We start from the raw sequence: 14029 nt of genomic DNA on the forward strand, positions 1-14029 counted from the left end.
GGAATCCTGCAGAGGAAACGTCCTGTTTAAACTGATGTCACCCACATTTCCCACCCTTGTTTGACTATAGGTTCCTATATATACCCAGCCTTCAGAACTCCGCGTCTCACAACCCACCTCGAGAAGCCAATGCACCCCAAATGCCACCGTTCAGAGGAACTGTGTGTCTCTTTTCTGATAAATGACTCATCTGTGCAACATGACTAATGCTTTGTATCCTCAAAGCTGAGGGCGCGCTGTTTGCAGATGGAGTTAAAAAAAAGCAAGAAGAAGAAAAAGGGAAATCGAAGAGGCTTATTTTGACCTTACCTCCTGAGGAATGTGAAATTTATCCACCACTTTGAGCTCATAGTACATCTGTATTCCACATTTCACCAGCTCCAGTTCGGTCAGGGGCAAGTCGCTGAAGTGGAATTTATTGATTTCATATTTCTCTGCATCTGGCAGCTCTCCTTGCTGTGTAAGGAAGGGAACCCAGTGGTCAGAGCGCACGAAGTGTTTGTGGGTCTCTCCCCCGCAGCCCCCAGCCCTGTCCCCATCCCAGGCCCCCTGGGAGGATCAGAGCAGGGTGGCAAGGGTCGGATTTTGCAGGGGCAGCCCCCCGCCCCGCGCACGCTCGGGGCCACCCTGCCCTATTCCGGGCCAGGGCCAGTGCCCTTCTGCCCTGCTCACCAGGATCTCAGCGAGTTCCTCTTCCTCGCACTCCCACGGCTCCTTCCCATACACCTCTCTGGTTTTCTGTCAGGGCCCAAGGTAGCAGACAGAGAGAAAAAAAAATCGGTTACTCTATCTGAGGTCTAGAGATACCTCCACTTTTCCACTTCCATTCTCTTCCTTCCTCCTAAGCGCTTGCAGCGGGGCCACGAGCTCAGAGAGGCTGCCCTTCACCATTTGTGACGGGCAAATTCAAAGCCCTGGGCTTTGGGGTTGTGGGGACCTGCGTCCAAGTTCGAGCTCTGCCACTTATTCTCAGTGCTACTGAATGCCTTGATCCTCCATTTCCTCATCTGTAAAGTGGGCATAATAAATACTTAACTGGTGAATTCAGGTTAGATTTACGCCAATTCATTTTGAAAAAACATGTGTACAGCTAAATGAAATAAAGCACGTAAGGCCCTTAGTGCGGTGCTTGGCACATAACATAGTAAGCAGTAGAATTAAATAATGTTGTTGCTGATATTGTTATTATTACTGACCAGGAGTCAGAAGGTCTTGCTCATGGTCCTGGTTCTTCCTCTTACTTACTGTGTGACTTGGGGCAAGTTTCTTCCTTCCCTGGGCCTCCAGCACCATGCATGAGCCAGCGGAGGGGGGGACATGGACCCAGTTACTTGCTTCTGATTTCTTGACCCAGAGTATAGTCTACTCACTTTTCAGGGGTTCACTGGGGCTATCCTTCCATAAGGTCCCCATATCCCTCATTTGGCTGAAATCACAGACTGACACAAGCAAATCGTGAGTCAATTCATCCAAACTCGATGATTTCTCCTTTGAATTTATCAGTTATTGGGACGAAATGATAAAAATTGTTGTGATAGCTTCCCAGCTTAAGAAATCACTTGTGAAAACACTGGCCTGTATTGTCTCGACTTGTGAGGTCTATAAGCAAGGTCTGGGGAGCTCAGCTGGGCGTCTTAACCAATGCCATTTGGCTAACTCAATTTACTGTTAAGATTATGGCCTCTTTTAGAACAAAATCCCAGGAATGAGGAGTCCCTAATTGTCTCATATCTTTGAAAGTACCTCATCCAGTAACCTACCCTAGGTAGGACTCTTCTTTATAGCATTCCTGACAAATGATCATCCAGCCTCTACTTGGATACTTCTCTTGACAGGGTGCTCACTCCCTCATGAGGCAGCTCATTCATAAAAGTGGTAGAGAATTTGCACATTATCCTGATAAAGGTTAAGTGAGACCTATTTAATGAGCTGGGTGATTAGGGGTCAAGTTACTTCCCCTTTCTGGACCTCAGTTTATTCATATCTACAATGGGAATAGAAACCCTCACTCTACCCACCCTAGTGCACTGTTGCGAGCATCAAACAATATCCTAAGTATGAAATTGCCCTATAAACTATAAAGTGATGAAATTATGTGAGGACTCCCTACTAACATCTAATTCCTTCTGTCATACTTCTTTGTTCACCAAACTCCTCTGTGATCTGATTGGGTTTCTAAGTAAGCTGACCTCATGGAGGGAGACTCTGAGAAATTGACCATTGTCCACTGGGCTGTCAGAGCTTCCTCTCAGAGCAGGTGCTGTGGTTGGATGACTCCATCTCTACTACCTAAGTCAGCCCTCACTCAGCACAGTGGAAAATGGAGTTTCTAGAGATATTAAGCCAAAATTTGGCCCCCACTGAGGTGGCTTGCTAGATACGGGTGTCGCCAAGCCACACAGATCAGCCATTATGTAGGACTCTCTGGTACTTGTGGGTCCATCCATCCATCCATCCATCTGTTCGATGTGAGGGGCCCGGGCATCCCTATGCAAGTCTAGTCCACCTGTCTCTGCCCTCATGGAGCTTCTGTATTGCTCTGGCCACATCTCCAGGGTGCAATCCCTGCTAGAGCAGAAACAATACAATTTTACCCACCAGGATTTTCTGGATCTCTTCATTGTCACACTTCACGTGGTATTTTACCATGTCCTGGAAAATATCCTTCCTGTTTTCAAGTCTGTTCATTGACTCGTAAGTATCAGGATTTAAGACGGACCAGCCCAGGAATTGAGCCAAAGACTGAAAGGAAGGAGAAGAATAATCAGAAGCAGAACATCCAGGCTTTATCATGCCTCTGTGACTCAGGGCAAGACTCTAGGATTCCATTTCCTCAGCTATAAGACAGGTTTGATCAGCTAGGTGCTGCCCTCTTCCAAGAGATGTTGTGAGGATGAACATAAAACAATGGATGCGAATATACTTTAAAATAAAGTGCCAACACACATAAAGCATCGTTCTTATGTGTAGTAACTCCACTCAAGGGGAATGTGTTGTGTCCATGTGCGGACAGGAGGCATATGGGAACTTTATACTTTCTGCTCATTTTTGCCAGGATCCTAAACATGCCAAAAGGTAAAGTTTATTAATTAAAATTTGTTGTAAAGGGAAGGTGGATTTTTCTGACAACACATGGAGTGCAGAAGTGCAAGCAAAGAAAGCAGACATTGAGGCTGAGTTAGGGTAGTGTCTACAAGGTGAGCTCCCCTCCCCTCCACAGGTGAATGCCCCCAGCACACTTGCAACAAGCTGACTCCACAACCCAGTGGCAAAGGCCTCCTCCCAAACCATACCTCCATGAGGGTCTCATCCATTTCATCAAAGGGTTTTCCATCTTTGCGATTGTAAAACGTGGCCACCCCAACAATTTCCTCCTTCTTGTTCACAATTGGCATAGAAAGGACATTCTTAATCATCCATCCAGACTCATCCAGAGGCTCTTTCTACAAGAGAAGCCAGAGTAGGTTACAAATCTGTTATTGTTCAGGAGGACCTTTCATTCAGAAGTCTGGATAGAACTGGCCCTAGAAATAGCAGTCAGGGAAGGACAAGGGAAGGATAATTCCATCTGCTCATTATCAATAACATGAGCAACAACAGAGGAAAGTAAAGATAATCACAGTCCAGAGGGGTTCCAATGAGTTTAAATAGCATATAGTTCACGGGCCTCTGTGCGTCAAAGCTTTCAGACTTTCTGCCACACCAGCTATTTAGGTCTCTTTAAAAAGTGCCTATGCTTTCCAGGTAATATCTACAAAATGAGACCTGCAAAATAACTAGGGCTTCTGTGGGTAGGTGGTAAACAAGGCTACGAAATCCAGTTGTAGCTATGTCAACAAAACCTTTGGCTTTATGACCGGCTCCCTGCTTTGTTTTTCACCTGTCTGTTCTGGCAACAGGTAAAAGGAATCTGGACTGTTTCACCTGCTTCTGATCGTTCACAGTGTCTCATTCACGGTGTCTCTCACAATCACTTATGGATGTGCTTAAGCAAGCCATCATTATAGTTCTTGTTTGTTTGTTTGTCTCTTGACATGACTTCCTGTGCTACTTTTGGCATGTTGTTTTTTTCTGTTGCCCTCAATGGTCTCATCCACAGATGGGGATGGGAGCAAGAAGGTGTCCCTCATGGAACAAATGAGACAAGGGAGGTGAAATTTCTCCATCAGTGGTAAAGTGCCCCTTTGTGAGTCATTTCCTGTCTGTTTGAGCCTCTCACTTTTATAATTTATAACATGGAGATGACCCGACTAGGCCATTTCTAGACTCTTTTCCCGTGAACTCGTAAAATATCAAACATTTTTCAATGTGTAAAGAACTAAGCTAGAAACTGAAAAAACCCAGGCAAAATAAGGCACAAAGGTTGTCCTCAAGTTGCTCATAATCCAGAAGGTAAGCGAGCAATGACATTGCCTGTGGGGAGTTTGTTAGGGTTCTTGGGGAGCCAGAGGAGGGAAGGAAATCAAGAAAGCCTTCCTGTACTTGGAGAGTCTTCCAATTCAAAAGTTCTAAGATTTTTAAGGCGGTGAGATGATGATGATGGTTTCGGGAAAACTGGAAGTCAGCAGCTGGTGGGAAAGTGACTCTAGTAGGATACAGATTACAGTCTAAAGAGCAAAGGGCTGTTGGTCAGGGAACAGGAGTTCCAGGTCTGCCTTCCCCCCAACTCTCTACCTAACCTTCAGGGAACTCCTTCCTTCTGAAGGCCATGATAAGGAAACAGGTTGTTTTGAAAGTGAAACAAGAAAGCATTAAAGATTTTTAAGCAGAAAAGTTACTTGATGCAGCCTGAGTTTTGAAAAATTATGCAGGCTACTTGGTAGAGGATGAGTTGGAGGAAGAAGACTAGAATCTAAAAACGAGATCAGATTTGCTATCTTAATGTGGGTAAACGGAATTAATTGGCTAGAGACCAGGTTCTGGATGGTGATAATCCGGTTAGCAGCTCTCAGCAACGATTTGGGCTTGTCACCTTGCTAGGATCAAAATCCCAACACAAGACCTACAGCTTTAACTTTGGAAGGATATTCTCACTCAGCTCTCTCATCACGTTCTTCAAGGGGTGAAAAAGTAACTCACTAATTTTTCTAGGAGTCATTTTTATTTTCTTCTTAATTATTTCCTGATTACTAATAATGATTTATTTTTCTTCCATCTAGCATGCTAAACTCAACAAATATTGATAGGGCACCTGGAGCTGAAAATGTTAAGAAAGATAAGGCCCAACCGTTGACCAAAAGAAGCTGATATTTTGCTGAGAGGAATTAATCTGAGAGCAAGGAAGGGTAATAAAAGATAAAGAGACTATAGTAGGAGGAACTAATTCCCTGGCAAGGCCCTCTAGGCCACGTGTCATCTGGCCTTGGTTTACTTCTCCGGAATCCCCTCCTGACACTCTCCACTATGTCTCTCACTCAGAGTCATTGGTCTAATCTAGGTCCTACCAACAAACTCTCTCTTTCCTACAATCTTCTCTCCTTTCTTTGCTGCCCAAATATAATTTCTCTGGGATACATTCCTTGATTTCTTCCACATTAAGTTAAGTCCCCAGAGAGATTCCTCTTCTCTCCCTCTGTCCTTCTCTGACCAGCACTCCAGGGCTTTCTCCCCATACAATCATGAGCCCCCTAGAGACAGAGATGATGTCTGTCTGGTCCACCATTGCAGCCAGTGTAGCACTGTGTCAATTCCTGGCCCAGAAGATGCCCTCCATAAATATTTGTTAAAAAGATGGACAAAATCAAATGGAGTGTTAAACAATATTCCGTGAAATTCCCAAGGAGACAGAAATTATTTTAGCCAGAGGAAACAATAAAACTTCATCAAAGTTTCATAGCAATTGAGGTTATATTGAAGGGCAGAGAGTATTTGGGCAGGATGTGATGGTTTGGGGGTGGGGGAACAGCATAGCTAAAGGTCCTGAGTCCAGAAAGCAAAGTGTGTGAACATTAAAACCAAATAGGACCTTGGAATTTACCAAAGTAGCTCCCTCCCCACTTCCATAGGCACATGACTTTTTTCCATCCATGTTTTCAGTTTGTTGAAACTGCTTCCCAATAAATAGATGGATTTTAATGTATTCTCTTTGGGGGGAAAAACATCAGATGACTAAGAGAACAAACAAATTATGACTTACCTGGAATGCAAAAAAGTCCTCCGCAGGTGCATTCATGATGTTGCAAATCTGAAAGCCATGAAGAGGAATAATGGAGCCATGATTAGATTCTATAGCATACCCAGTAAGCCCTGCGTCCTATCTTCAGAAATGCTACGTCCTTGCCCAAGGCGTTCACATTCTTTCATCAGGTAGACATGCTCGAGATGGTTTTCAATGATTAACTGAGGCTGCTGGACAGAAAAGCTACCTTATAAACAGTGTTTCTTGCCATTTGCTTGGCTCCAAGCTTTGAAAAAATTAAGGCGACAATTTGTCATTTTTAATAGCTGTATTATAGTATCTCATTTTTGATGTCTCTCTTGTTGAATATTTGAGTTGTATCCAATTTTGGTATTATTAGTGTAAGTAAGGCTACTTTAAGCATCTTTAAGGCAGTTACATTTAGGTTTGGTATTGCTTGTTTGTAAGGAAGGAGTTTTTTCTTGGGGTATAAACACCAAAGTAGGATGAGAAAAAAAATTGCAGCTTTGGTTTTATTGCCAGATTCCTCTTCTAAACATTGAACCAATTTACCCTACCATACATATGGGACTTAACCTGATCCCTCCAGAGCCCTGCATGGGGTCATGGTGTACAGTTGCATAGCATGTGTACTGCACAAAAGCGTTTCACTGAAGGGCTTACTGGGAGTTGAAATCCAGCCTGCTCTTGACTTGCAAGGCCATGCACCTAGTCTTTCTCTTTTCGCCCGCTGAGAAGGGGTACTTTTTTCTAGCTCTCAAAAAGGCACCATCTGGGCTTGAAGTAACCCTGCCTGTCCCATTGGCCCTGACCATACTGTGGTCTCAGGGGGTCAGCTATTTTTGCTCCTGTTCCAAAACTGCTTACCCCTTGCACATCTCTCTGGCCTCTGTTTAGACCAATTCCATTAGTTGCCACTATTCCCTCCTGATCTCCGACCTCTCCAAGGGCTCTTTCCCCTCAGCCGTGAGCTTGCTAGAGTGTCTCCCATCCTTGAAAATGAAATCCTCCCTTGATCCAAACATGGTCCCATAGGAACCGTCCAGGCTTTCTCCTCTTTTTTTCTTTTGTGATTCTCTTCCTCCTCATTACCCATACATACCTCACAGACCACACACAGGTTTCTACCTCCACCTTACCACCAAATCTGCTTTCATTGGGTCCACCGATGATCTAATTGCCAAACTCAATAGTGTTTTCAGTTCTTATCTCGCTAGATCATTTTTACCATCTATTTCCTTGGTTTCTGTGACACTACTCCCTCCTGGGACTCCTAAGACCTCTGAACCCTCCTTCTGTTCCTTTCTCACACACTCCATTTTCTCCATCCAATCTTTAAATGCTGACATCCAACAGTATCCCACCCCAGGTCCCTCTCACCTTCCCTGGTGACTTCATCCACACACATAGTTTCAAGTAACATCTGTCCTGATGTCTTCCAAAACCCCATCTCTGTCCCTCCTCTCTTTCCACAGCTTCAGAGTCATCTCTTTGGCTGCCTACTGGACATTTGCTGCTGAAAAAATGTCTCAGTGTCACCTTGTCTGAAACTGACCTCCTCATCTCACATCCAAATCTGATGTCAGCACTACTTATCCAACCAGAAGCCTGAAACTGGCTCTGACTCTTCTCTCCCTCCCTCTCTGCTCAAAATCACAAAGTCCTGCCAGTTTTACCCTCCTGATATTAAATTTGATCCCCAATCTCCCTCTTTCCATCTTGTCTCTGTCAGACTTGTGTGAGTGTCAAATGAACAAATGTATTTACTGCATGCCTCATAGGTACTCAATGGCTGTTAACCATGGATAGTACTAGTCACTGCCTATGCCTTTGATGAGATGCTCATCTTCTCTTGCTTGTAAGGATGTACTTTTTGCTCTGCCTCTTAATCCCTTCAGATCTCTCAGTTATCTTTTTAAAATGAAAATTGGCTATGCCAATCTCTTGCTTAAAAACTCACTGCCTATAGAATAAAGTCCCACCCCCATGACCTGGCATCCAAGGCCACTGCTATCTGGCACTCCCCTCCCTCTCAAGCCTCATCTCTTGACATCTTCCTGTCTCAAACCTAATATTCCAACAACACTGGACTGCACATATCATGCCGTTCAAACCTCCAGGCCTGTGTTTGTGCATATTGTCGCTTCTACCTGAGATCCCCTTTCCTGCTCCCACCTGCCTAGTTCCTATTTATTTTAAAACTCAACTCAAACAAACACTCTAGGAAGTGAAGCCTGGTTTAGATGCCTCCTACTCTGTGTTCCTAGAATATACCGTGTATGTCTCTATTATGGCCTTAGCACATTGGAGTATAAGAATCTGTTTAAAACATCTCCCCATGTGATCATGAACTTCAGAACAGAAACCCTATCTGATGCATCTATCTTTCTATCCCCAGAGCCAATTACAGTGCTTGGTACATAGAAAATGTTCAATAAACTTCTTGTTATGTGAGCAGGATTGAGTAGTGTGTGCCTGAAAAAGGATAAAAGGGTAATCAGACTCAAATATGGGGGTGATGTGCAGCTAACAGACAAGACCCTTCTCTCTAGGGTCTTGTTTACCCCATTTTTTACCCTGAGTGAGTGGGGCATGGTGGGAGGTAGGGCATTTACACCTCTGCTGTAGGTGGTATAGTTGGAAATGTGGCAGGGATGAGGGCTAGGGAGTGGCAACTAGGTCTCTAGAATGAGAGGCTGGGACTTGGTGTGTGATGAGCCTGGAAGACCAGTCTGCCATGCTTTTGTCCCCGACATATGAGTAGGTATCTTTAGTTGTCAGTGAGACTAAGCACCTTCCCATCTAAGGATTAACATCTCTGTGTATTTCAGATTTCCTCAAATGTCAATTCTCTGTTCATGTCCTTGGACCAAGGGTCAAGCAAGTTGAGAAATGAGAAAGAAACAAGTTTTTAGAGACCCATGCTTCCCATCATGTTTCCCATTCTCTCGATCTGAAATCCTTTCACTTTTCCACTGGATTCAAGCTTCAAAGTTGTATTACTTACCAGGCCATTCTGGGCAACATAAGTGGGCAGACCACTTACTAAAGCCCAATGATCAGGAGGTGGATTCCTGTAAAGGCCAAAGACAACTGGTCACTTTTGCTGTAGGGACAGTTGGACTAAAATCTTGAATCTGGGTCTTTGCCCCCCTCTACTCTCTTGTGGCTCTCAGCTCCTGCTTACATCCACGGGGACTTAATAAGCCCCAAATCTTGTTTAAGCAGCTTACTGTCTCAAATTTAGACATGGAAAAAAGACACGATGAATACAATATTTTATGGCAGCACACTGAGTTCGATTACCCAAGAAAAGGTACAACATTCATTCAGCAGATTGTTTTGACTGTTGGGCAAAAACAGGCACCATCGTTTCCCTCCAATAATACTTACACAGAGCAAGGTAGCTTAATTCCATAGAGAGAGTGAGGAAACTCATCTGTGGTGAACTCCTACCACGTACCGAGCACTAAGCTGGGTGCTTTACAGATCTATTTACCTCCCAAAACAATATAACCTTTTTCGGTATTATTATCTTTCATTTACGGTAAGATTATACTTGTTTGCTGTGAGAAAAGATATAAATGTGGGAAAATGCATCAAGATCTTTATGAATCGTTCGAAAGTGAACATATATTAAACTACACCCAGGTTGAGAACAGCCTTGTCAGCACCTTGGAGACTCCTGACCTGTCCCTGCCAATGGCAGTCCTCTCCCTAACTCCAAAGGTAACCACTGTTCTGACATGATGATAAGTTACAGTCTTGTTTTACTACTTAAGTATCCCTTCCAGTACCCTCTAGTTTAATTTTGTCTGTTTTTCCATTTCATTTGGGTGGAATCATACAGTGTATGTGATTTCATTTGGTCTCTTTTTCATGCTGCTGTCATTCATTTGTTTTACTGACTTACAGTTTTTCCTTGTAAAACTATAGCACAACATATCCATTCAATTATTGATGGCATTCTCCCCAGTTTAAGGCTAATATAACCAATGATGTTACGTACAGTCTGGTATATCTGCTCTCCGTTCTATGTGATACGTACTCAGGAGTAGAAATATTGAGATGTACATCTTCTAAGATGTACATATTTTCAACTTTACTAGGTAAAACCAAACTATTTTCAGAAGTGGTTGTTTCTAGTATAGTAGAGCCTACTCTAGAGTATACAATAGTATATTTGAGTTTTCTTTTGCTCCATGTCTCTGCTGATACTTAGTTATTTACAGACATTCTTTTTTAGAAAGTTAAGAAAATTATGGAGATAAGTATGTCATGTTTCTCTAAATGTAGCAAACTGTACTGACTGATGTTTCTTTTCCTTTCTTTTTTTTTTTCTGACTGATGTTTCTTATGTTAAACCAGCCCTGCATTATTGGAATAAACCCAACTGAGTCACCACATATAATCCTTTTTAGTTATTACTTGCTAAAATTTTAAAAAATTAATGAATTTTTTATTTAATGAAGTTTTAATTGAAGTACAGTTGACACACATTAGTTTCAGGTGTACAGCATAGTGATTTGACAACCCTATACATTATCCTATGCTCACCACAAGAGTTGCTACCATCTGTCACCATACAATACTATTACGATACCCTTAACTGTATGCCCTATGCTGTACCTTTTATCCCTGTGATTTATTCATTCCTAATTTGCTAAAATTTATTTAGAATATTTGCATCTATGTTCAAGTGATTGGAATATTCCTTTTTTATACAACCCTTGTTGGATTTTGTTACCAAGTTTATACCAAGCACTTCTTTTTCTGTCCTCTTGGATAATTTGCATGAGAATTGCATTATTTCTTCCTTGAATATTTCCTAGAACTCACCCCTGGAGACATCTGAGCCTACAATTCTTGTGGGAAGGTTTTGATTTATTTTATTGCTGTAAGACTATTACAGTTTTCTATTTCTTCTCGATTTGTGTTTAGTAAGTTTTATTTTTCCAGGGATTTGCCTAGCTCATCTAGATTTAAATTATTTTTCACAAAATATCCTATCTTTTTACTGTTTGTGCCATTGAAGCTACCCCCATTTTCATTTCTGATATAACTCATTTGATTTTCTATTTTTCTTGCTCAGCCTTGTCAGAAATTTGTCAATTGTGTTAATCTGTTCAAGGAACCAACTTTTGGCATTTGTCCATCATTTGTATTTTTCTATGTTATTAATTTCTGGGTTTGTCTTTATCCTTTCCTTTGGGTTTCTTTTTCTGCTAGTTTGTTGTTGATTTCTTAAGATGATGTTGTAGATAGCATCTGTCTGCCCCTCCAGATCCACTCTCAAACCTGTTCCTTCCTGTGCCAGGAAGGACATCAACAGAACTTTTGGCCTTCTAGGTTCTAGTTGGGTTTGGCCCAGTGGGGGGACCTGGCCAAAGACTAGAGGAAGACAGAACAGCAAGGTGAGGTTATTTATTTCCCTGGGTCCCCCCTGGCAAGGTCGCTTTGGGCTCACTCTGTTCCCTGACTAAAAGGCAATGCTTCTCTCAAGGTGGCCTGTTCTGCATGACCCCTTCTTTCTTCAGGTTTTAGAAATCTCTCTTTGGGTCCAGGAGTGGTTTTTTTTTTTTTTTTGTTTGTTTGTTTGTTTTTATGATAGTCATACAGAGAGAGAGAGAGAGGCAGAGACATAGGCAGAGGGAGAAGCAGGCTCCATGCACCGGGATCGCGCCCTGGGCCAAAGGCAGGCGCCAAACCGCTGCGCCACCCAGGGATCCCTCCAGGAGTGGTTATAACAGCATCACTACTAGTACCTTCTCTTGTGGTTTTATTCCTTCATCCACCCACACCTCTGTAATTTTCCCTTTGTATATAAACCCTCCTCAAATTATCCTAGTTTGAACGTGACACCTACCATCTGTTGGCACCTTGACAGATACAGGTGGGTACATCATTCATTACTTTTTCAGGTTTTAATCTTTTCTGATATGTATATTTGAGGGTGTAAATCTCACCTTAAGCATGATTTCACTGCATCACATAGGTTTTGATATGTAGTATCTTTTTTGTTATTTTTCAGTTCAGAATATTACTAATTTCCACTGATTTATTCTTTTACGCATGAGTTTTTTGGGAAGTGACTCCTTTTTTTTCTTTCAGAAGCATATTTTTGGGACCCCTGAGTGGCTCAGCGGTTGATCGTCTGCCTTCAGCTCAGGGCGTGATCCCGGAGTTCTGAGATGGAGTCCCACATCGGGCTCTTTGCATGGAGCCTGCTTCTTTCTCTGCCTATGTCTCTGCCTCTTTCTCTGTGTCTCTCATGAATAAATAATAAATCTTTTTTTAAAGTTATTTTCTAGCTTCATGGTTGCATATGAAGATTAACTCTAATTAGTTTTTTTGTTATTGGTTTCCAGAATACTTTCATTGTGACCAAGAGACATTCCATGTATTATTTCAGTCTTTTGAAATATATAAATATACGGCCCATTTTATCACCAGTTCTTGTTAAGTATCACATATATGCTTGAAAAGATCGAGTGTCCTCTAGCTTGGAGGATGTGGTGTGATGTTCTCTCCATACCGATTAGATTAAGTTTAATTGTGTTATTAAAATATCCTATATTCTGTTTTAGTCTGTCCCTCCTATCAATTAGCAAATATGGATCTGCTTTTATCTTCTTATATTGCTATCAGCTTTTGCTTTTTCTTTTTTTTGAGGCCATGTTAATAAGTATATACAAATTTAGAATTATAATATCTTCCTGTAATAGCCAGGTGAATTAACCCCTTTATCATTAAGAAGTGACTACATCTCTACTTGTTCTCTTTGTCATATTGTCTAATTTATCTGATATTAATATAGTTATATTAATTTTTCTATTAGCATTTGTATAGTAAAAATAGAGGATGCATTTCATTCTTTTACTGTTAACCTTTCTGTATTCTTTTCTTTTAGATGAGTTTCTAATAAACAGGATGTACAATATTTCTTAATACCTAGAAAGCCAACTGTTCCTTGACAGACCATTTCATACATGCAACTGGAAAGATAGAATGCTGCAGTTAATCAGTAACACAATGTTTTTTTTGAACTTGTATTATTACTTTATTAATATCAACAGAACTCTTTTAGAGTTTAGAAATAGATTTTTATATTTCACACCTTTTCCTATCTTTATGTGCTTTTCAAAGCAACTTTTTGTTTCAGTGCTACATTATAGAATATAATTTCAAGTTATTTTTTTTAAAAAGACTTATTTATTTACTTTAGAGAGAGAGAGAAAGCACAGAGGGGAGGGGCAGAAAGAGAGAGAGAGTTTTAAATAGACTCTGAGCTGAGCACAAAGCCCCATGTGGGGCTCGATCTCATGATCCTGAGATCACGACCTGAGCTGAAAACAAGAGTTGGACCCTTAACTGACTGTGCCACCCAGGCACCCCTCTTTAAGTTACTTTATATGGTAACTAAATTAAACATGAGTACAAACAACAGTGCACATAACTCAACTGAAGTCCTAGCAATACAAACTGTCATTGCCAAGTTCACGCATAGACAGGCAGCAACACCTACATCATGACTGCCATCTGGCTGACAGAAATTATATAGTGTCATTGATTCTATTCCAGAAATGTCAAAAAGTAGAAGAGTATGCATCTTAAAATCAATGAAATGTGAAAGACTTCTTTCTTTTCCAGTCTGGCAATCTTTATTGGAACATTTAGTTGATTGACATTTAAAGTAATTATTGATATATTTTGGTTTAAATACCACCTTAATGTGTACTTTTTATTTTTCTCATCTGTTCTATGTTCTCTCTAAACCTATTTTGTCTTCTTTTGGTTTGGTTAACCATTTATTTACTGTTCTGTTTTCCCCTCTCTGAGTTCAGATGGCATATACTTTGGCAGTCATTTAGGATAGTTGTGAATATTCTG

General features: G+C 41.5%; 1 protein-coding gene across 1 annotated transcript in view; it reads right to left on the reverse strand.

The window, feature by feature from the left end:
• The window catches only part of PDE6A (phosphodiesterase 6A), a 59042-nt gene that overhangs the window by 22132 nt on the left and 22881 nt on the right, over window positions 1-14029 (reverse strand). The window contains 6 exon segments of the mRNA XM_055325423.1: window positions 310-456; window positions 673-738; window positions 2599-2742; window positions 3294-3443; window positions 6137-6184; window positions 9147-9213. Coding sequence (XP_055181398.1) covers window positions 310-456; window positions 673-738; window positions 2599-2742; window positions 3294-3443; window positions 6137-6184; window positions 9147-9213 — 622 coding nt within the window.

The sequence above is a fragment of the Nyctereutes procyonoides genome, unplaced genomic scaffold (assembly GCF_905146905.1).
Source record: "Nyctereutes procyonoides isolate TBG_1078 unplaced genomic scaffold, NYPRO_anot_genome, whole genome shotgun sequence".
Classification (NCBI taxonomy): domain Eukaryota; kingdom Metazoa; phylum Chordata; class Mammalia; order Carnivora; family Canidae; genus Nyctereutes; species Nyctereutes procyonoides.